The sequence below is a fragment of the Aspergillus lentulus genome (genome assembly GCF_001445615.1).
Source record: "Aspergillus lentulus DNA, contig: Alt01, strain: IFM 54703, whole genome shotgun sequence".
In the NCBI taxonomy this organism is placed as follows: Eukaryota; Fungi; Ascomycota; class Eurotiomycetes; order Eurotiales; family Aspergillaceae; genus Aspergillus; species Aspergillus lentulus.
In genome coordinates, this window is record NW_028322123.1 from 3735434 (window position 1) to 3758249 (window position 22816).

Genomic DNA, 22816 nt, shown 5'->3' on the forward strand with positions numbered 1-22816 from the left:
ACCGGGTAGATCTATTTGTTAAACCAACAGAGGAAATAGCATCAGCATGGTGGCACATATCGTTAACCGACAACACGGTCCACAAACGCCTCCTCAAGCCTAGCAACCTCCCTCTTGAACCCCTCAACCTCCTTCCAACAATCCAACGGCCGTCTATCGTGCAACCGCAAACAAGTCACAACCTCGTTCCGCGCCCGCTCAACACGCTCATCCACCTCGACGAGCTTCCGTCTTCCCTCAAGCTTAGCCCGCAGCTCCTCAATCTCCGCATTCACCGACTCCCGGCTGAGATCGCGGTTGATGGGCTGGTCGGCGGCGACAGTAGGCGCAGGGGTAGACTCGTACTCGCGGCCCGCGAAGGGGATGCGCGGCGCATCGAGGTTCAGCGAGCCGGCGGGGTAGGTGATGTTTGGTGTTGATGAGGGCGCGGCCGGGGCGCTGTCTTTGACTTCTGCCAGGCGCTTTTCGATTTCCGCGAGGGTTTGCTGCTCGCGTTCGCGGAGGCGCTCGAGTTCCTGGGCTACGCGGGCTTGGATCTGTAGTTCCAGGCTTTTGGCGCGGGAGGAGTCGGTCTGTTTGGGACAGTTTGTTAGTTGTGGTCTGGTTCAGAGTGCAATTGGAGTCTGGATTGCAAGGCTGTTGGCGTGTGTTGGCTGGGTTCGGAGACGCACCTCGGTGTTGGTCTGGAGAGCCTCGACGAGGTTAGATGAGAATTGGATGGGAGCGTTGCTGTTGAATTGAGAAGTCAGCAGATTGGATTGGTCTTGATATTGGGATGGCTGGTTCGGCCGTAGGGCTTTTCTGCTGCTTGTTTTTTTCGTTGCTGGGACTTTTGTCCGCTCCGCAATGCGCCCTTCGGTATCGAACCAACGATAGCATCACGGTGATGCCAGCGGCGATGCAGTCCGACGGCGAAGCAATTGAAATCAGGGACGCAGTAGAGCATACCTGGTGAAAACATGTTTCGAGCCAGTCGAACCTTCGGGCTTGGAGCTGCCGGCGCCCATGATGTCTGGAATGTGATTGCTCTCTTCGTCGACTCGTTGCAATGCCAATGCGTGCAGCAGGAACGGTAGCCAAGTAGACTCCGCAAGTATTGTAGATGGCAATTGCAATGTTATTCAAGGTCTGGATACCACTTTTGGAACAGCCGACTTCCGCCGGCTTGAATTCAGTTCGGGCAGTTGATGCTTCCGCCTGTAGTGTCACGTGAGACTATTAGTCATGATTGGTACATCTTCAGCAGATCCAAGTAGTATCGTCGTAGATCATGCATCATGCTGTATGATTTTCTTTTGAAACACTATAAAGTACGTTTGGTTTTCTGGATATTCTAAGAGCAACCCGGCAACAACGATCCGACACAGTATATCGGAGCAATTGAAGTAGGTATTTGGGGTTCTGTAAGGTCCCGACTTAGCAGACGATGATATTTAGCGATTGCCCATCATATCTGAATTGCAGATAGAATCTAATTAACTCTCCTGGTAGATCAAACTCTGCTATGTCCTATAATAATGATACCATCGAACGCAAGGTCGCTTGCAGATTACAGTGAAGCGGGAAAACAAGGTTCGGACATTGGTCGGAGTTGGACATAAGTGGAAAAGGTTTATTTTTCCAGCCTATCTGGTGGATAGATACCTGACTCTATATAAGTGCCTAACAAGTTGAAACAGTTTATCAGGAGTGTGATACTCCATCAGTACATGAATATACAGCCTACAGTCATATAAAATAGTTCATGATGGGAGGTTACCCCGCAGGCACGAGGAGGTCAACTGGCCACTCTTGAGGTCAATGAGGGGTCTCCAGCTCTCCGCGTCCACTCCATATTCGGCAGGAAGGATTCGTCGATATGCAAGATACTTATTCCGTAGTATGACGGCCTGCAGCGAATGAACAAGGCTCAGGAACCCTTCTCCCATTCTATGCATACTCAGGTACCGTGCATTTCTGGTTTATTCCTCCAGGTTCTCCAGTTGCGGTCCTAACCATTGTTTCTCACCGGTAAGAGTAGCAATACCCCCACAAGTGTTTCGTGGCGTCAGAGAAATTGACGGGCGCTACAGAAACATCGAGGGATCATTACGAGAAATTTTGGAGATATTGTTTCTGTCATCTTATGATTGACTCTGTCAAAGTGTTGAGGCTGGAAAGTTATAGTGAACTAGAAATGTTAGTAGAGACTCAAAAGAAGGAACATTATTGGATGAGCAACCAGATCGTTCAGTCATGCGTGTCTGCCTATCTGAGTTAGCACTGATTATTTAGTTCCTGTCACTCTTAGCTCTAAAACCATTGAACCAGTCTAACCAGGGCCCTAACAAAACACGATGACGACGTGGCCGGCAAGCCGTCGACGGAGGGACAGAGCACAATCCTTCTAGCAGACAGTGATACTACCATACCGTCTGCTTCGGTTGGTCGTCTTCTGTAAGTGGGTAACAATAGGTAGTAATTCAAGTACCTTATGCCGGAAAACCCGGTACTATTCCCGTTGTGAACATCGGCCGGTGCCAACAATGACCAGACCGAAATTGGTGGGATGGAGGTCTCCAGGATCACTGACCTCATCGACCCCTCCTCCCCTCCACCTTGGCACCTGTAGTCAAAATTATTATTATTACCTCCTGTTACCCTCTTCTTCATACCTATTATTATTACCTTAATTGTTCTTACCCTCCCTCTCCATTCTCCATAGTTTCTCATAACCTTGCTCCATCCTCAATTCTTATTCCCTCTCCGCATCCTCTCTTCCCGTTCTTTTTTCTCCCCGATCTCAATTCCCCGTCTTTGTCAAAGAACCCTTTCCGATCTGATACGCGATGTCGTCGCCTCTAGTGACCGAAGCTACGCGCATTGCGCGCCAGTTTGACTTTTCTGCTGAGCAGATCCAGAGTGGTGTCAAAGAGTATATGAGAGAGATGTGTGAGGGGCTCACCAAGGAGCACACGACACTCAGCCAAATTCCTACCTATGTCACTTCCGTACCGAACGGTACTGAAAAGGTACTTGTTCCCTAGTGAAAGCAACCTGAAAGTCCGCCAGGCGACTGACTAGAAGTTGTTTTACAGGGCTTGTACCTTGCTGTCGATCTTGGAGGTACCAACTTCCGGGTGTGCTCGATCGATCTTCACGGAGATACCACATTCAACCTTACACAGTCGAAGATCATGATCCCTCGCGAACTGATGGCTTCTGGTACCTCCAAGGATCTTTTCCTATTCCTAGCTCGCCAGATCGAGGCGTTTCTGCGAATCCACCATAACGAACACTTTGAGGCTCATCAGAGACGCCGTCGTGAGCCAAACCATGAAGAGGAACTCTTCGACCTGGGCTTCACGTTCAGTTTCCCTGTGCGCCAGTTGGGGATCAACAAAGGCACCCTCATTCGCTGGACGAAGGGCTTCAACATCCCCGACGCCATCGGTCACGATGTCTGCGCACTCCTGCAAAACGCCATTGATGAGCTGTACCTTCCCGTTCGCGTGGCCGCTCTGGTCAACGATACCGTGGGTACCCTGATGGCTCGTTCCTACACCTCTCCCGGTGAAACTTCAACTTTCATTGGCGCCATCTTTGGCACTGGCACCAATGGTGCCTATGTCGAGAAGCTCGACCGGATCACCAAGCTGCGGACGATTGAACATTCGGATTACGAGAAGTCAACCGGAGAGATGATCATCAACGCTGAGTGGGGCAGCTTTGATAACCACCTCAGTGTCTTGCCCAACACGAAATGGGACAAGGAGTTGGATGAAGACAGCAACAACCCGGGTATCCAGATGTTTGAAAAGCGTGTCTCGGGTATGTTCTTAGGGGAGATCCTGCGCCGGGCTCTTCTTGATATGCACAAGGACGAGGCCTTTGGTCTGTTCAAGCCCAATCAATCCTCGAAAGTTGTCACTCCGGAGAACTCGCCCCTGTACAGGCAATGGGGCATCGACACCAGCTTCCTCAGCTTGGTGGAGGCAGACAAGACCGATAGGATGGAGGAAGTCAAGGCTGCTCTGAAGGATCACCTGAAGATCGAGAACCCTAGCGACGCCGACTGTCAGGCCGTCAAAGTCCTGGTGCATGCGATTGGCAAACGTGCTGCCCGCCTCAGCGCTGTGCCACTTGCTGCTATCCTCATCTCCACCGGTAAACTGGAGACGGATGACATGGTCGACATCGGTGTGGATGGAAGTCTCGTCGAGTTCTATCCTAACTTTGAGGGATACCTTCGCGAGGCTCTGCGGGAGGTCCCTGAAGTGGGTGCCGCTGGCGAGAAGAAGGTGCGTATTGGCATTTCGAAAGACGGCAGTGGAGTCGGTGCTGCCCTGATCGCTCTTGTGGCCAGCAAGAATGAAACTGGATCTGGGTCGAAATAGAAGTTTGGAAAGGGAAAAATGAAAATGAAAAAAAAAGGACTAGAATTCTAATGCCGAAACGAAGTACTATCTATTCTGCGTTCTGCCGATGGTCTTTGCAATCTTTCCACGCTTGACTGAAACGAAGCACCTGCTTGCAATCTTGGTCAAGCACACTTCTTCAGGCTGCCAGTCTTGGGCGGCATCACCCGTGGCGGTTGGTCTAGGATGTACAGGAGGCCCCGCTTCCAAGAACAAACCGAAGTTCTCATTCGGCGGGGGAAGCGAGCGGCTTGAGCTCTCATATGCTTGGACTCCTTCATCCTTGCATTGATCTGGTGTTGGGAGGCTAGGCTTGGAGCCCGGAGGTGTATCAATATCGTCATTTAGCGGCGTTGTACTACCCATACTATGGGATATATCAAGTTAGGAATCATTCATCTGCCATGCTCATCTGATCTCTTCGTTATAGAAAGAGTAACTGTAGAAGGGAACGACTATCTCGCTGTTTCTGCAATTGTTCAGCTATAGAGGAATATTGTTACACGACTGCTCAGTGCATAAGAATGGACATGAGCCTTGCAACTATTGTCATATGATGGCAAATAGATATCACTCTGCAATGCCTCATTACTCACGCATACTGCCATGCATACTGCAGCCTGTATCGGGTACGGGCCACGTACCTACTCCTCAACCTTCATTCTCTTCAAATCGCACATTAGCTTTGGCATAATATTCCACAAAGTCTATCGCCACGTACAATAACCCTCTTAAGACCCAAGATTAGATAAAGCAAACAAGCACAAATCTTCGATGATAACAGTGGACAGAATTTTGAGCCTTTATCTAGGTAGTCTAGCCTCTAATACGCTCGTCTGATGTGTTTGTCTGGTGGCACCGAATCATAAATACACGTCTCAGCCCTAGACTAAGCCACAAGCAAGGGGGGCCGAACTAGAGCTTGGTGGTGTCGATCTCAAGGGATGATCATGGAAACAGGGCAGTTTTGCTTGATTATCATGTGTGGAGTGAAATGCATTAGAGGGATAAGGATATGGATATGGAGGTGAATATGTCCCATTCTTGCCGGTGCACTGTATCATGTCTGATGGGGAGCTGATGCATATGTGGTTGTTGGCCCTTGGGAACTTCAGGCTCCTGTGTAGGTAGCCTTGGATGATCAGCAATGGAAAAAGCAAAGAGTATCTTTGTGCCTATTAGGCGTTTGTCTGCGTTTTGGACTATTGCCTCTAGACTCAAAGTGTACACTGTACAGTGGTTGGAGGTGCGTTGATCTGCATATGGCACCTGTTAGAACCTAATCGATGGAGACAACTAGTTTCCTACAGGTGCTTGAGATGATTTGTCCCGGACTCTCGGCAATTTTAGAGTCCGACTTAGAAGAGCCAGTTCATGCTCGGGAACTGGAGATGAATGTAACATAGGGAGAGAGTACATGTTGACGCGTCCTTGAGACACGGAGCCACTTTTGGAATGCTTCATTGTTTACTCGGATGTGCGCAAGGATCACCCGGTATCTAGATTAAGGATTGACATTCATACTGCTCTCGGAGGAGGAGAGTTTGGTCATCCGGTCATTCACCAGCCTTAAGGCAGAGAGTGAATGCACTAGATGATATTAGTTGCCCTTTTGGGCAAATGCATGCCTTTGTTTGATGGATACATCTCCTGGTCGGATACTTGGCAGCACGTCAGTACATCTCTCCTCCTTGATTGCAATCTTCTTTGTCTACTTGCTTACGTACCATACCGGATGGACGAGGAGCATAACTCCCGGTATGTAAGTAAGGCTATGGCCATAGCATTAGGGTAGGTACCTGGATGTGCTCTAAGGACTGGCCAGCCAGTGAATGGCAGGTTGCACAAACAATCCTCGTTTAGTCATTACTCGCTCGCCTGCTCTTTAACATCGTCAGTATTCTGCCACGCGCTAAGAGTGATTTTATCTCCTTTTCAGCTCACACAGTCAAATATCTGTCCATTACTTGCCCAAGCAGTCAAAACGCCACCACCTGCTCCCTTGTCCAAAGTCGATCAGCGTGGATTCATATCACGCCTGGGGTCGACCTTGCTTCCTTCATTTGGCTTGATGTTTTGATCTAGGATCAGTGAGATTACTGTTCCTCTTCAGGAGCAACTCATTTCCAGTCGCTCCAAGTTACTGTCGGCATCGACATCGGACTCTAATACCTACCCTCTCGTCATGGAGAACACAGCGAGCAGCCACTTGCCACATGAGCGTGGCCCAAATAGCTCACAGACAAAGCTCACATCTGACCTACACGCACCAGGAAGACGACAATCATCCGACAAGGAGAGCACACTAGTGGAGTCCTCCCCAGGGCTTGAATATCCCGAGTCGCCTGTTCCTGAGAGACGCAGTGACAGCCAGGCAATGGATATGGAATACAGCGAGCGCCAAGGGGATGAAAAACAAGAGCCAGAATATCTGAAATCATGGAAGCTGGGCTTGGTGATGACCAGTATCAGCCTTGTGATTTTCTGCATGTCTTTGGTACGTACTCTAGAGCATCTTACTCTCCAGTGCGAGAAAAGCTAACTGACTTCAACCGTTTTACTAGGACAATACTATTCTGGCGACGGCAATTCCCAAGATTACAGATCAGTTCAACTCTTTGGATGATGTCGGTTGGTATGGAAGTGCCTACTTGCTGACCACTTGCTCCCTGGTGCTTCCATACGGCAAGTTCTACACGTTCTACTCGACCAAATGGGTCTATCTCAGTGCCATAGCGATCTTCGAAATTGGATCTTTGATATGCGGTGTCGCTCCTAATTCTGTCGCGCTGATCATTGGCCGTGCGGTAGCCGGTTTGGGTGCAGCTGGATTATTTACCGGTTCGATCCTGATTATCGCCCAGTCCGTGCCACTGCAGAAGCGCCCAATCTACACTGGTGTGCTGGGTGGTATGTATGGCATTTCCAGTGTGGCTGGGCCTCTGATGGGTGGTGCCTTTACCGACCATGTCACCTGGAGATGGTGTTTCTATATCAACTTGCCTATCGGGGGGTTGACTTGGCTCTTCGTCCTCCTGTTTTTCAAGGCGCCAAAATCATACAAGGATAATTCGGGTCTCAAGGATCAGCTGTCGCGGCTTGACTTGCCAGGTCTTTTTGTCTTTTTCCCCGCCATCGTCTGCATGCTACTGGCTCTGCAATGGGGAGGCACCAAGTACAATTGGGGCAATGCCCGTATCATCGCTCTCTTCGTCGTGTTCGCAGTTCTGATCGTGATCTTCGCGGTTCGGCAGCATTGGGCGCAGGATAATGCTACGGTGCCTCCTCGAATATTGAAGAACCGTAATGTCTGGGGTGCTGCAATTTATAGCTTCGCTGTATCGGCTGCGTTCATGCTGTTTGTTTACTACGTACGTGTGCATATTTGACTCGCTATCCGTTGATCTAGATTGGCTGATTTTTGATTGTACAGCTTCCAATTTGGTTCCAAGCCATCAAAGACGTCTCGGCAACCAAATCTGGTATCATGAATCTGCCCATGCTGCTTGGAACAGTTCTGATGTCCCTCCTCTCTGGGTTCCTGGTTTCTACAATTGGCTACTACACGCCCTTCATGCTGATCTCGTCGGTACTTATGACGATCGGGGCTGGTCTGCTATCGACACTGAAGGTTGACTCCGGCCATCCTGCTTGGATAGGGTACCAGGCCCTGACTGGGATTGGGATTGGCGTCGGACTTCAGCAAGCGATGATTGTGGTGCAGACTGCGGTCCAAGACGCGGATGTCCCCAGCGCGACGTCGATCGTGATGTTCACGCAATCTCTTGGAGGCGCGCTGTTCGTTTCAGTCGGGCAGAACGTCTTCCAGAACCAACTGTACAAAAATCTGGCCATCGAGGCGCCGAGTGTCAATGCTGCACAAGTTGCAGGGACTGGTGCAACCATGCTGCGGCACGTTGTTTCCGAGGATGTGCTACCAGCAGTCCTCGTCGCCTACAGCAACGCCATCACCGAGTCGTTCTATGTTGCAGTTGCCATGTCGGCGGTTTCGATATTCGGAGCGATTCCCGTGCAGTGGCTCTCTGTGAAGGGGAAGAAGATCGAGGCAATCCCTGCTTAGGTTTGGGAATGCTGTGTGAATATAGATTGCTATTACTTTTGACTTATGCTGAAATGGATCAGGCCTTAGCATGGGAGTCGGGGCATGCTTGCAGGGCGGACTGTCTATTGCCGTCTTTAGATGACCTGTCGCTTAGTTTATCCCACAGATGACAAACTTCTAATGTGTGAATATGACTTGTTTAATAATGAATTAAAAGATGCTTCTATATGATGATCTCACGCCTATACAGCAGCATATAAGCTTAAATAGATCCCCCAGACAACCCCACAGGCACTCCCAAACACCACGCGCCTCTCCACGGGAACAACCGTATACAACAACGCCGACACAACAGGCCGATACTTAAGCCGCGCAATCATGATCGGCCCAAAGTCCTATTCATCACATCAACACCCCTCACAAGCATGTAGACAACCTATAAATGAAAGAGACGTACCTCATAGATCAACTCCCCAATCCTCCTCCACCCCACGCCCTTCAGCACATTAATCAAAACAATAAACAAGAGAATATTCATCACCGACCCAACCGTCTGATCAAGGAAGAACTTCATTAGGAAATTACCCAGCCCGGAGCGCGAGCGCCATCGCCATCGTGACCTAGATACCCGCTGCTTCTCCTCCACCTTCTCCTTAACAGGGAGGAGATCCGCCGGCTCAACCGTCACAACAACAGCGCCAGCCTTCGCCTCGGCGGCAGTAGCAACAGGCCTACGCCTACTCCTCGCCGGAAACCCCGGCCATCTCGCCTCCAGGTACTTCTGCCAGGAGAAGTTAATGGGGACGATGATGATGGCGTAGGTGAGGAATTGGAGGAGGGCGAGGGTGTTGAGTGTGAACGGGCCCTACCAACCATTTATTAAGGAATTGCCATTGACACTAAGGAAGATTGAGGAAGCTTACGTCTTTTTTATGCTGGGCGATTATTTGGGCGAGGATGTTGGAGAGGGCGTTTAGGAGGGTGGATTGGATCAAGGTCGTTGTTAGGGGGGAGGGCATTCTGGGTATAGCATGCTGTGATTGTTTCCTCAGGTTAAGACATAGACAAAGTTTTGGAGGTTGCTTTGATTGAGTCTGTAGATAGATAGGAGATGATCTTTGACTTGCATGTGGTTTAGCTTTAGCATATGCTAGCAGTAGCAGCTAGAGTTACATTGCATAAACACACGATCCTGCGGCCAAGCCACGTGCGGCAACCGTGTCTTTTGTTTGTACTACGTGTAGTCTATACTAGACAGTAGACTATCTACGTTGTAGCTGTGATCGTCAAGCCAATAATATTCATACTGATCAAATGCTGATTGTCATAGCTCATGCAATTTACAATTAACCGAGTATCACATCAAAGTTCACACTCTCTTCCGGACAATAACATTCGGCCCGTACTTGGAGCTAGTGAAATGATCCACCAGAGCCAGCTGGCCCTTTCCATCCTCACCCTTATGGTCTGCCAGCTCAAAATCAAACAGGAACATCAACCGCGCAATGGTCACCCGCATCTCCATGAACGCCATGCTCTTCCCGATACACCCCCGCGGCCCGATGCTAAAGGGGCAGAAGGCCCTGCGCGCCAGCTCAACGGCCTCCTTGCTGGTCGTCCATGACTCGTTGCCGGCCTGGCACGTCGCGCCCTCGATCCATCTCTCCGGGATATACGCCTCGGGGTCGCGGTAGTACTCGGGTTGCCGGTGGATCGAGTACGTCGGGGTCCCGCAGTCTGTACCCTGAGGCAGAAAAACTCCATCGATCATGGCGCCGCCCTCCATGACTTCGCGCGGGGGCGCGCCGGGGACAGCAGGCGCCAGACGCATTGCCTCGTCGATGCACGCCTTCAGGTAGACGAGCTCGTTGAGCTTGGGGCCAGTGACGATCTCCTCGACCGAGGAGAAGTTCTCACGGATCTCCTTGCGGAGCAATTCCATGGCGCGGGGGTTGCGGACCAGGTAGAAGATCGTCGCGGACATCGTGGTGGATGTCGTGTCGCTGCCGGCGATCATCAGGACGTTTGCCTCGCCCCAGAGCTCGGGCGTCGTCAGGCCCTTCCCGGTTTCGGGGTCCTTGGCGTTGAGCAGGTAGTAGAAGAAGTCCTTTTTGGCGTCGTGACCGGCCTGCGTCCGTTCCTTGGCCCGCTCGTTGGCTTCGATTCGGGAGTTCATGATGAAGTTCCATCGGTCGTTGGTCAACTTGTGGATGAAGATCTGGTCCAGGTGCCAGGTGTCGAGCGGCATCCACAATCCGCACTGACTTCGTCAGTTTCTGTGCAAGAAAATACCAGAGGAGAAAAAGGGACATACCACATAGTGCCGGTTGGCAGCGCGATCCACAAGCTCAATCAATTTCCGCCGTCCGGTAGAGATCAACATATCAAAGCTCTTCCCAAAGCACAGCTCCCCCATCACATCATAGGTCAGATAGCTAAACCAATCTCCCATGTTGAAAATCGTGCCCTTCTCGCCCTTTCCCTCGAGCCCACCACTCAGAATTCCGCAGAGCTGCCGCACATGCAGCAGCATCACATCCTCCATGCTCTTCAGCGCCTGATCCGAGAAAGCCTGGCTGAGCACGCGCCGCTTGCGCCCGTGCATCGCCTTGTCGATTGCATTGTGCGTGTTGTACACGCCCTTGATGGCGGGGAAGGCATTGTAGAAATTGGCCTTGCGGAGCCGCTTGCCATGGCCGTAGATGTCGTGCAGGCCACGGTCCGTGTTGATGGAGACGAAATTGGGTGCTGCCCGGACATGGGAGCCGTATTTCTCATGCAAACGGTGAAGCCATAGGTGTCGGTCGCCTTTCAGACCGTGGTAGAGTTGTACCCAGGGGGTTATGGAAGCGAGGAAGGGTCCGGGAATAGAGCGTAACGGGTGGAAGAATCGATTGTACGTGATATACGCTACTGTCTGCGCCCGAGATTGTCAGCGCTGGTACCCATGATCATAGCATAACATGCATATTACTCCGGCGACTAGAGGTAGATGACTTACCAAAACCCCAAGGAGAGACAGAATCCCTTGCACCGCCCCCCAAACAGACAAATTCTCCAATAATGGTTGAACTAGCATGATTTCCAAGCAGCAGATGAAACAATGATGAATGATGATGCCGACGACTGCAACCTCCGATGCTAGCCGAGCTCAACCGAGTTGGGTCTTCCCACTTTCCCCGCAAAAGATGGAGCTAGAATAGTGATGAAATGGGGAAATTCGACCAAGGTAGAGGTAGGATTCCTCTAAGTGCGCATGATCTCTCTTCGAATGTCCAGCCAAAGGGTTCTTTATATCTTTACGCTGGCTCGGTTAGATGCGGTCGTACTTCCGCCATCCATGCGGTCATCGTTTACGGACTGCTGACAATGATAAGAGTAAGTTGCATGGAATTATTACCAACGACTAAGATATTTATAGCAAGGGGATGTGCAGGAATTATGTGTTCTCTCTGTCGACTGCTGTTGTACAGTACGTCATACACCCGCAGATTTAAGCTTAAGTATGCAATGTAGACAAGTGTACAGGGTTTACGGAGATTCAGGGGTATCGGTGCATTCATATTTACCATGCGAACAGGCTTCTATTCATCTCATCAGGCTAATACCGACAGTAGTCTCAGTCACCACTGAATGGTGCACTATATCCTACCAGAAGTAACTCGGCTTGAGGAGACCGTATCCACTACTCATTCTGAAGACACCCGCTGCTATCCGACCTCAGCTGGATTATAGAAGACCCTCACCACCACTGAAGTGGGCCGCGGAGCAAATGCGGGTATTTGGCAACAATAGACGCGGAGAAATTGCGCAAAACTACTCCATCAGTATACCGCTAAACAGAAATCGCGCGGGGACGTCGCACTTTATGCTGGGTGCGGCCAAGTCGCCGTTATCGGCTGAGGATTGGCAAAGTAGTAAATGGAGGATGTGTACGCAATCTCTGCCGACGTGCAGACAGTTCGAGGCATGCCCGATTTCTGCCGTGCAGACGAGGATTTGATTCCACATGGGTGAAGGTGATAGGTGATAGGGTGATATTCAGAAGCTAAGTGGTATAACCGTGCAAACCACCATCGAGAATCCATTGTTCATTGTCATCATTGTCGTCCTGGACACGCCGCCATGTCTGCTTGCGTTCTTTTGTAGCCGCCCCTTCTGCCTGCTTGTCTGCAGCCTTCCAAACGGGCCGTAGCAGCCCGCCAGCTGCGAGTAGTGGGTTCCGACTGAAAGCTTCGCCGCCACTTGGTTTCGACTCTTCGTGCGACACATCCTCGACGTCCTCCTCTTTCTCCTCCGCGGCCGAGCTCGACTGCGCAGGCGGGGCAGATTGATACACTCGAGTCACGCGACCTCCTTTGATATCCAAACTCATGACAGTCTTCTTCTTCTCCCACTCCGGCCGCGCCTGTTCCTCCATCTCCCGGAGTATCCGCTGCTGTTTCTTCAGCGCCAACGCCCGCTGGGCCGGGCTCATCCACAGCGTAGACGCCACATTCGGCGTTTCGAAATCCGCAGCCTCATCCACAACCCGCGTGCGTTTGGCGTTCTGCGCCTGGAACTGAAGTAGCTTATCACGGTGCGCCTTGGCCGCGTCAAGCTTGCTGTTTCCCACGGGAGTCGGGCCTGGCCCACCCTCCCGGTGGACACTTTCATTGTGAGCCCGCATCTTCTCCTGTCCGCGCTCCGCGCGCAGCTCCCGGATCATACTCTGCACTTCTTCGTTTGATAGGAGCGGCGTCCCGCAGAACGAGCATGGCTGGAGACCTTCGAGGGAGCAGATGATCTTACCGCAGTTCAGGCAGTTCGGGGCCGGTTCGAAGAGCGGGTGGATTGTAGCGTAGCAATTGCATTTCTGCCGACCACCGCCTAAGGTCGGATTCGTAGAGACTTCAAGAGCGGCAATCGCGGCCGTCAGGTCGGAGATGTTGTTCGTTGTAAGCGCTCCTTTAGATGAGCCCCCGCCTCCCGGTTGTCGGGAGGATGACTTGGCAGCTTTCGACTTGACGTTGGGCAGGAGATCTGAGAGCACCGGTCCCGATGCGGACGGTGGGTTCTTAGGAGTACCCGACGACCGGGGCGCGGGGGATTGCGTACGTGACGACGCGGCGGACGACTCAAGCGAGGACAAAGCGTTCTGCCGATGCGGAGCCTGTAGCGAAGATGCTGAACCCTTTGGCCGTAAAGCAGCTGTATCCTGTCTCGCCTGCCGAGAAGGTCCAGCTGACATGTAATCCTCATCCTGATCCTCCTTCCTATAACCTCCCACCACATTCCCGAAATTCTCAGGCCTGCGTACGGGTCCTGCGCTGTGAAGAGGCGCTTTGGCCTTTTTGCCCCTCTTGGCTCCGGCTCTTGTCCCAGAATTCACATTGTCAGTGGTGTATGCGTCGGCCGCTGCGGATTGCTCTTCCCCGCCTCGAGCTGGGGGTTGCGTCTGGTTTTGGTCTCGTCGGGCGCTGAAGGAGGCGATGAATTCAAAGGCTGCGGGGGAGTCGCCGAGGAGGTTTTTGAGATGCTCGGCACCTTCTTCCTTTGGAAGACCGGCAGAGTAAGTGATAATCTGTGTCAACGACTCCTCGTCCAGTGGCAAGAGATGGGCCAGGCGGGGCACTGCCCACGCGACGAGGTTTGAGTTACTCATGTTCTGCGCGCGGACTCAGAGGAGAAGCTCAGAAGAGGTTTATTGAAAATAAAATGAGTGACGCGTGTACCTTCATGCCAATTAAGACTGAACGGTCAGAAATGAGGCGAGGTATGACGAGATTCGATAAGCGCATCGACGGTGGGTTTATGCGGGTCCGCACATCTTGCGGCAATATCCGCTTCAGCTTGGAGCTGATTCTAGACTCCGCACTCGGTGGGTGCACAAATGTTATGATCAAGAAGTACAAAGCCGCTGTCTCTATTTATGACCTGGGCGAGTCAACTACTTGAAGAGGTCACTTGATAAATCACAAGCAATGTTCCATGCGGGCGCTATCGAGGAGCAGGCTGGTGTTGCCAGGCTATTGTACATATCAGTGCTCCATCGTCTATGCCGACGACTAACTGGTCGGACAAGCAAAGAAAAACAAATATCCCAAAGTAAAAGAAGCCACAAATGAGACAGAAGAAAGCAACAGAAAGAAAGAGAAAGGGCGCCAAATATGTCCCAAATCGTTCAGCCCGGCATGTTTAAAGTATCAGAGCAGGTTCCTGTTGACGCCTTCTGATGCCCAATATTTACGTCAATATCGTTAAGGACAAAGGGAAATAGAACTTTGGATGGAGATTATGTTCAGAGGGTTCATCCTCAAAGTAAGTGACCTTGCAAAATCCAGAAAAAGTAAGGTCAAGGTGGCCAGACAGGATGATAAGCTCATGCGTTGTCCTTGGCTTCACGTTTGATGTCAACATCCCCAGAGGCCGCCGCATCTGCGGCTGCAGCCATATCAGGGGTCAGACCGTTTCTCAGTTTGCTGCTTGGAGGTAGGGGTGGTTTCTTTCCAGATAGCTTTTTGTGTGTGTTGAGCTTCTTCTTTTTTGTCAAAGTCGGTGGTGCGTCATCATCCGCCAGTGGACGCTTCGGAGGTCCAGTGCTTGGAGAGCCGTTGCCATTCTCCATGGGCGTTTTGTTACGGTTGGTCTGTCGACCCGATAAACCCATGCAACGGTCCAGATGCTGAGCAACTCGTGTCACCACAAAGTATCTCGGACAGTTGGGACATTTCACAGTGGGATATGACACCTTCTCCTGGGTCTTATTGAAAGAGCTATCAGGAGTGGTTGGAGGGCTGGACGCGGGAGTATTGGAAGCATTAGTCTGCTTTTTCTTCTTTGGGTTCAATTTGTCCGTAGCGAAGGGATTTCCGTGCACATCGTGTCCAGGTTTTGTGATCAGTGGCTGATTCTGACAGTATTCGCGATACGGATCTGGAGGCGGACGAGCGCCGACTCCGGTTACTGGATATAGCAGACGTGGCAAGCGACAATCAGGACAGATAATTTCCTTTGTTGTCTGGAGAGGATTGCCTTTGAGAAAGACCTTGCCGTCCTCGAACACCGCACCATCCGTTTCTACTCGGATGTCCTTGAGGTCTTCTGAATCCACGGATCCCGTAGCCTTGCCGCCTGCATCTTCGCGACGCCTGGCTACTTCTTCTTCGGCTTTCTGTCTGGCAACAACCACTGCGGAGCGCATGCGAGCGAGCTTTTCATCGCGATGAACTTGAGCAACGATATCATGGATGATGTTGTAGAATGTCTCATTGAGAATGTCGCAGGTCTGACCTGGTCAGCTAATGCGCTCCGAGGCACCATCGTCGGGAAACAGCAAGTAGAGAGAAGGAGGAGCCAGCTTACCAACTTCGCGATGGTTCCTGAAGGCGGGGAACTCCCCTCAGCTTCTGTTCCTTTCGAATCACCCATCTTGGCCAAGTGATCTTCTGTTTCAGAGTTGTTAGATGAAAGGACAAAATCTGGGATAAGTTCTGCGGCCATGTTTGCGTAGAGATCCGGAGATGGTATAAAAAGAAGGATCACAGCAATGACGGAGAACCGAAAAGCAGGAATGCAATGAAGCGAGACAGCTTGACAAAACATGGAAATCAAACTGTTCCAATGTATAGAAAGACCAGAAGCAGGCAGAGGTTCGAACGCAACTAACCTCAATAGCCTATTGTTACGACACCGCTTCCCAGCAATGTGTTGTGACCGAACCCACACGTTGACGGAAGAATCCTCTGAATAGAAAGCAATTCCATGTATCGCCTATTGTGATCTCTGAGCTGTCAATGCGATCGAATCGGACAATGCGCCGAATAGATGTGGATTGTTGAAGCGATACATACCCCAAGCGGATAGAGGTCGGGTCGACTTGGACGATTGCGAGTGGGGACTCAAGAGAGAGCAGCACAATAGAAACAAACGCTATTGTCCATTTGTATTATTGACCAGGTGAGGACATTCGGAGGGAGTACTGAGAAATGGCCAACTGAATAATACTCGTGCTGTGGAGGCCGAACGCCAAAGGCAGGGAGACCGTCAGTTGACTGAACAGATCGCGCCACAAGACTCCGGACGGGGAATGACCACTTACCTCACACTCGCGAGTAGATTGACTGCATTAATAGTGGATGGATCGACAAGAGAAACACAAGATAACTCCACCACCAGCGAGAGCAACTCCTTCTGTAAAAACTGGAGGCTGGCTCGTCACTCTTCGGAGGACAAATCTCAGTCTCAGTGTCTCTGGCTCTCGCAAGTCTCCGCCGACCGGCTAAAGTCGATCTTATCTTATCGCATCTCCGCGCGGTTCCAGTGTTACAACACTTAACAGTTGCAAAGTTCCAGCACTGCTGTTTGCGTCTGTCTCTTCGGTCCAACTGTGCTGCCTACTCAGTTTCTGCTCCTCATGACTGCTTAATCTGCTACTTCCAGTAGACTTTGACTTTCTCCGCCATGGCATATCAGTTCTTTGCAAAGGCGCATCAGTCCAGCAAAGCGCCCACTTCTCCACCCCTCTCCCCTCCCGCGTCGTCCCCCTCCCCCAGACACAGCAGACCTCCTATGCAGCCTCCCTCACTAGTTCTTCCACAGTCCTCGAGCTCTTCTGCTACACCAAATATAGCGTCGCGTCTTAAACCGCCAGCGGCGAGGGATCCCTCATTCCAACCTCCCGCGTACCCTCATGCCATCTCCCCAGGCTACCAGACTCCCCATCCCCACGTTACCATCGACCCAGTCAGCACCGCGCATATCCCCTCGTTGACTCGCATCACGGGTCTCCTCCTACCTATCCGCTATCCCAACTCATTCTACACGGCGACAATCACCGACCCCGTCATCGCGTCGGTTTCGCGCGTCGCGATCTACCATGATCACCCCGTAGCCGCGGCACCGTCTACCACCCCGTCACCCGCCGCGTCGAGCTTAGGAGCAAGCACAGGTACGGACAAAGTTATTGGAGGCATCAGGTGCCGACTTGAGCGCCTGCCCGTAGGGACTGAAACGAGGTCTCATTCGCAGAAGTCGGAGCCAACGAGTCTCTATATCCAGACTCTCCATCTGCTCTCCCCGTATCGAGGCTGTGGGGTTGCGGCCTCCCTGCTCAATTCTATACTCTTTGCTTCTCCGCCCTCGCCTTCGACTTCATCTTCTTCCTCATCCTTTTCTTCTTACAATGTATCAGAGCTGGTGAAACATTACAACATCCGCACCGTCACGGCGCACGTCCATGAAGCCAACGAGGAGGGTCTGAGATGGTACATTGCTCGAGGATTTCAGGTCGAACAGGGCTTGGTGGAGAACTACTACCGGCGACTGAAGCCTTCTGGAGCGAAAATCGTCAAACTGGTTCTGCGATGGAGTGACGATGATGGCGACGCAGACGGAGCCCCTCAGAACGACTCAGAGGAGACTCGGCCTGTGCAGAATGATGCCAAGGGCCAAGAGGAAGATGACGATTGGGAGAAAGTCGAGGCTGAGGATAGCGATGACCCGGATGCCCAAGGAGTCCAGTTTACGGAGTCCAGGATCCTGGAGGGGGATGATGGCCCCCCAAGGAAACGGAAGGCAGACGATGAGCCCCAGAGACATTGAGCCGACGCATTCCTCTCTGCATTCTCTTCACTGCTTTCATTGCTTTCATTGCTTTCATTGCGTGATTTTTTGTCTATATTTTCAGCATTTGTTTTGCCGTCCCGGATACCCTGCCTTTATGAGAAACTGTTTTGACGAGCTATAGACGCAGGCACAGACGTTAGTTGCGTGCTCTGTAGATTGACCTTTGGGCTTAGAAGTACATATCTCGCATCCATTTCGCTTCCGAGACTCTGTACAGAGCCTTATATTTCATGTTCATGAAGTGCTGTATTTACAGAATGAACGCAACTATATCAGAATGAATGTACAAGCAAGACTCGAACAGTGCGATGTCTCAGAGATGCGTTGCAAACACAAGAACAAAAAACGCGGATATTAACTTCGCTGTGTCCAGCGGGGTACTTCGCTAATTACAGTCATTAGCTCGTCTCGTTCCATCTCTCATATATTGTAGTTCTCGGCATGCAGGAAGATTTCATCTCTACGCGGATCCATCATCAACTGCTGCTGGAGCCGCGCCACGGTTTTCGTGACCTCAATCCGCATGTTCGGAGGCCCGCAGACAAAGACGCAGGTCCGGCGGCCAAATGTCTGCGAGTATTCTGTGAGCATGCGCGGGATATCTGGTCGGGCATGGTCGATTCGCCAGCCATCCCGTCTCTGCAAGGGAAGTGACGCAAACCTAGGCGTCGATTTCTGCGGTGGAGAAGGGGTGTTCGAGAATCCAAAGTCAAAAGGAACATTGCCAGGGTTCATCTGCAAACCGGGCAACGATGTAAAGTGCCGACTGCCAATGACGGGGGAGGTGTAGATTCGGGGCAAGGACGTGATAGCGTCTTCATTTTCGCGACGGAGCTCCTTTTCGCGCTCGAGATCGCCGGCGGCTTCTTCGCGGATGTATGCCGAGTTCCGCTTATCCATGCCGGAAAGCATGTTGTATATCTTTTCCTGGACGATGTCATGGCCAGGCTGCTGCCCGGAGTCGTCTTCCGTCAGTCCCGTGAGGAAGAAATGGCAGTGCACCGTGTTTGGGGGCGCATGTTCTCTGCAAATCCTCAATTCTTCTCGGAACCACTCGATAGCCTCCGGGCTTCTCAGAGCCCAGATTACGCGGACCCGCTTCGTGACAGCTTTCCCGTCACGCATCTTCTTGATCAAATCCAACAGTTGGCTCGCAATCGCCGTGATACCACTCCCGCCAGCGAAGAAGATCACGTCGTCGAAGGCGGCCATTTCCCGTCGCATGCCTCCGTAGGGACCTTCTAGGAACGCTGTCCACGTCTTGTACGGCCCGTACTCAAAGGCCTTCAGCAAAACCTTTCGTGTGAAGCCGCCAAAGGGACGGAAGACGAGGGCGAGGTCGCGGTAGTTTTCCCCGTACTCTGAGGGAAAGTCATCACTGCACAAGGACGCAATCGTGAAAGGATGTCGACCGAGAAGGGAAATGCCGGGCATGCGGAGATAGACGTATTGGCCTGGTTTCCATCGCATCGTGGTGGCAACGGTTACCTTGATGGCATTATGAGGGAGGATGGTCACTGCTGACTCCTCTCCTATCATGAAAGACATGCGAAAAGGGTTCGTCCAATTGAGATAAAAGAGTCGCACACCGTACGACAGAACCCAGATGGCGATGGTGGCCCACAAATAGTTCCACGACGCCAAAAAGTTCTTACAGTGCCAGAAAAGCATGGCAACAAAGACGAGCGAGACCGGCATGTGGATGAACAGGAAGAGCTCGTACATCCGTCTTCGAAGCGCGGGGAGTGAATGGATACATAGGAATACCAGCGGCACCAGCGCAGCCAGACCTGTCCCGTAGACCCAAACGTTGCGCGGAAGGTATTGTTGGTACCATATGAGAGCCCCATCCTCCCAGATCGGCGTGACGAAGAATGGAATTGTGTGTACCAAACTCAAAAACAGACACAGGTAGCCTGCCCACCGATGGAGCACGTTAAGACGTTCATGACCGAAACCAGTAAGCATGCTGATGAAATTTGCCCTAGTACTGAGTGCGACAATCCAAGGCACCATGGCTACGGCGATCATGCCGGCGCGAATGGCCAACGGCGGAGATCCAATGGTAATAGATGAGTAGTACAGCGGCTGCGGTACGAAAGAGTAGAGCGTTACGAAGACCAACGCTGCGAGCATGACAGCAGAAGCTCCCAGCGACGGAAAAACGATGCGCAGCGTCCCAATCCGCAGCACTGGGAGAGGCCGGTAGAATATCCATCGCAAGAAGGCAACTGTATTATTCAACGGAGCAATGGTTGAGATCGACGACTGCTGCTTCTTGACCCCGGGTAGAGGGCCACGGGCTGGAAAGAACTGTGCAGTGGAGCTGTCGGTGGCGGCACTTGGAAGCTCATACTCGTCTTGGGGAGAATTGCCCTGCGTTGCGTCCGCCAGATCTTCCTTGTACAATGCGATTCTCATTTTATCGGTCCAAACATGGTAGAACCGAATGATGGTTGCAAGAGCGAGTAGGACAATGGAGAAGTAGACCCAACCTTGGCCATATTTGCCCGATTGAGACCATGGGTCTCGTTGACGCTCTGCGACTTCAGCAGGGGTGGTAGAGGCTGTCGTAGGAATAATGATACGCTTCGCCAGTGAAGCCACTATATCCCACTTTACCTGCATGGTGCGTTCCTGTGCGCAACGAATGACTTGAACCTGCGCTCTCAGAGAGGGGACAATGGTCCTTCACTCGATGAAAGGGTCACCGATGAGCAATTAGGGCATTCTGAAAATCTTCATTGATCTGTATTATTAGAAGACAACCGCCAGTCAGGATCTGGAATTATAACTGTACAGAGGAATCAGGAAGATCAGCGACCAACTGAGGAAATAAAAGGCGCAGATGTACATTGATGGGAGAACTTCCACTGCAAGCGTGGGAAGAGGGGAAAGATGACAGCTTACCGCTGCACAGTTGATGGCCTTCTTGGCTCATGTGTGATCCAACGCGCTTTGCCATGTTGGCATGCACAATGTGATGAGACAACTTTCTTATCATTATGGTTGGTCTGGTTTGTGATGAGGGGAAAACAAGCTCTTCTGTCAGAGTCCGTTAGCGAGGAGAGCATGGGAGTCCTCCGTATCGAGTCAACAACCAACACTAGATAGGTGCATCCGCACAGTGGCTATCGGGTGTGGCAGAGAGTGCAGAACGTGTGTATCCTGACTGTCCTATCACATTTCAAAGAAAGGATTGTAATACTCCCTTGATTTTCTTCCGCTGTTCTTCAAGCTAACAGGCGAAGAAACAACAAGTGAGATTGTCGGATTTAGCGCCAGCCATTACGGCTTTCCCCCAATCACACGTCCAAACGATGAGAAGAAGGTGACGACGCCATCAAAACCTGCATTAGCGGGTATTTATGCATACGAATGATTCAGTGAGCAAGCAATCAAGCATAATCACTCATGAGAGGGCTAAATTCAACCCTGTCAGCTTTGGATTACAGTGTGAAATTTTCGAAATGAGGTCGATAATAATGTTCGTAGGCTTAGATGCAGTGAGACAGATCTTGAATACCGCTCCGTCCAGCAGTGACAATGGAGACCCTTTGGAGCCTTCGTGCTTTATTCTATATTTTCTGGTAAAGACAGTCAATCTCCAGATGGCCCAGCTGCCACCGAATCCCACAGTCCCAACACCAGTTCTGTCGACATAAGCAACCTGTATAGAGCGACAACCATTAGTCAACATATATACAAAACCGGAAAAAGCTGTGCTTACATCGCATAAATTTGGATCCCCCGGCTCGCTCGGTCTGCGCCTGGCAGTTCGGGCATGGTTTGGAAGGCTCCTGTATCGTTTGACTGCTTGAAAGCCCCTCATTCGTCGAATCTAGCTGACCATGTGGTCTTCCGGAACTGTATCCGAGCCTTGCATCGCTCTCAGCTTCTCTCCGGGGTGTCCTTAGTCTGTTTAATCTTGGAAATAAACGCCGAGCTTCTTTGCCGGCGTTCCTCCGTAGCTCCGGCGAGTCGGGTCTCGGATTGACTAGCCGATCGTACTCCTTGCAGGTCAACCCTTCATGCCAAACTGTATCACGATGAATGAAGCAGGTTCGAGTGCCACAGGAACCGCAAACGACGATCGGGTCCTCATGTCCACCAGCATGTAGTTGTCCGTATCCGCAGTCTTTCCTGATACATGGAACGAATTCAGCATCTTCTTCCAGGACTTGCCAAGTGCGCTTGGCATCATACGCCTGGAAGGTTCGTCTGCTGGACCACCGTTGTACCTCCTCGTCGGATAGCTGCTCAAGGCAAATTGGACATGACAGAAACCTAGCGCCTGACGAAAGCTGTTTGTCTAGACTTCGACGAAGGCAGGTGAAGCAGATATGCATCCCGGGCACGAACCCATGATCGCAGCCAGCTGCAATGGGAGGCTGTGGGTAACATCCATCATCGAGGTCATCGAAGCAGACAACACATGTCAGCCTTTGTTCATCTGAGGCATTTCTATCAAATCGAGGCTGCGCGCAAGGTGGCGGGCTGGGTGGCTCCTTGTGAAGCAGAGAAAGCACTGCGCCGGCTGTGGCCGCATCGCTCCAGCAGTTGATTTCATCATCAGTGTCCCATTTAACGATAGATTGAAAAGAAGATTGGGTACCTCCACCGGTGAGAGGAAGGCTGTCGTCTCTTTTTCTTTGCTCCAGAAAGTGATCTCGCGCATGGTCGGTCGGTGACAAGGGCGATATGACAGGCGAATCATTACTGCCGGTGAGATCGAAGGCGTTCTCTATGT

The 22816-nt window shown here is 51.5% G+C and overlaps 9 protein-coding genes across 9 annotated transcripts; 3 read left to right on the plus strand and 6 right to left on the minus strand.

The window, feature by feature from the left end:
- Positions 1-62: 62 nt before the first annotated feature.
- ALT_1144 (Mic19 family protein) lies at positions 63-1007 on the minus strand (the record flags this gene model as incomplete). Its single annotated transcript, XM_033561484.2, has 3 exons — positions 63-572; positions 672-729; positions 949-1007. 3 exons carry the CDS (start codon positions 1005-1007, stop codon positions 63-65), a joined length of 627 nt encoding a protein of 208 aa, XP_033417375.1.
- A 1821-nt stretch (positions 1008-2828) lies between these two features.
- glkA (glucokinase glkA) lies at positions 2829-4376 on the plus strand (the record flags this gene model as incomplete). Its single annotated transcript, XM_033561483.2, has 2 exons — positions 2829-3011; positions 3078-4376. The coding sequence occupies 2 exons, from the start codon at positions 2829-2831 to the stop codon at positions 4374-4376; spliced, it is 1482 nt and encodes a 493-aa protein (XP_033417374.1).
- A 1756-nt stretch (positions 4377-6132) lies between these two features.
- Positions 6133-8478, plus strand: ALT_1146 (MDR family MFS transporter; the record flags this gene model as incomplete). Its single annotated transcript, XM_033561482.2, has 4 exons — positions 6133-6155; positions 6483-6894; positions 6962-7768; positions 7831-8478. 4 exons carry the CDS (start codon positions 6133-6135, stop codon positions 8476-8478), a joined length of 1890 nt encoding a protein of 629 aa, XP_033417373.2.
- Positions 8479-8702: 224 nt separating this feature from the next.
- On the minus strand, positions 8703-9479 carry ALT_1147 (Mpv17/PMP22 family protein; the record flags this gene model as incomplete). The annotated part of the gene is made up of 3 exons (XM_033561481.2): positions 8703-8855; positions 8918-9325; positions 9384-9479. 3 exons carry the CDS (start codon positions 9477-9479, stop codon positions 8703-8705), a joined length of 657 nt encoding a protein of 218 aa, XP_033417372.2.
- A 350-nt stretch (positions 9480-9829) lies between these two features.
- On the minus strand, positions 9830-11539 carry ALT_1148 (cytochrome P450; the record flags this gene model as incomplete). Its single annotated transcript, XM_033561480.2, has 3 exons — positions 9830-10720; positions 10775-11377; positions 11462-11539. 3 exons carry the CDS (start codon positions 11537-11539, stop codon positions 9830-9832), a joined length of 1572 nt encoding a protein of 523 aa, XP_033417371.2.
- Positions 11540-12508: 969 nt separating this feature from the next.
- Positions 12509-14104, minus strand: ALT_1149 (C2HC5-type zinc finger protein; the record flags this gene model as incomplete). Its single annotated transcript, XM_033561479.2, has 1 exon — positions 12509-14104. One exon carries the CDS (start codon positions 14102-14104, stop codon positions 12509-12511), a length of 1596 nt encoding a protein of 531 aa, XP_033417370.2.
- Positions 14105-14821: 717 nt separating this feature from the next.
- ALT_1150 (SGF11 family protein) lies at positions 14822-15942 on the minus strand (the record flags this gene model as incomplete). Its single annotated transcript, XM_033561478.2, has 2 exons — positions 14822-15727; positions 15805-15942. The coding sequence occupies 2 exons, from the start codon at positions 15940-15942 to the stop codon at positions 14822-14824; spliced, it is 1044 nt and encodes a 347-aa protein (XP_033417369.1).
- A 960-nt stretch (positions 15943-16902) lies between these two features.
- Positions 16903-18042, plus strand: ALT_1151 (GNAT family N-acetyltransferase; the record flags this gene model as incomplete). The annotated part of the gene is made up of 1 exon (XM_033561477.2): positions 16903-18042. The coding sequence occupies one exon, from the start codon at positions 16903-16905 to the stop codon at positions 18040-18042; it is 1140 nt and encodes a 379-aa protein (XP_033417368.2).
- Positions 18043-18486: 444 nt separating this feature from the next.
- On the minus strand, positions 18487-20694 carry ALT_1152 (putative metalloreductase transmembrane component; the record flags this gene model as incomplete). The annotated part of the gene is made up of 1 exon (XM_033561476.2): positions 18487-20694. One exon carries the CDS (start codon positions 20692-20694, stop codon positions 18487-18489), a length of 2208 nt encoding a protein of 735 aa, XP_033417367.2.
- Positions 20695-22816: the final 2122 nt, after the last annotated feature.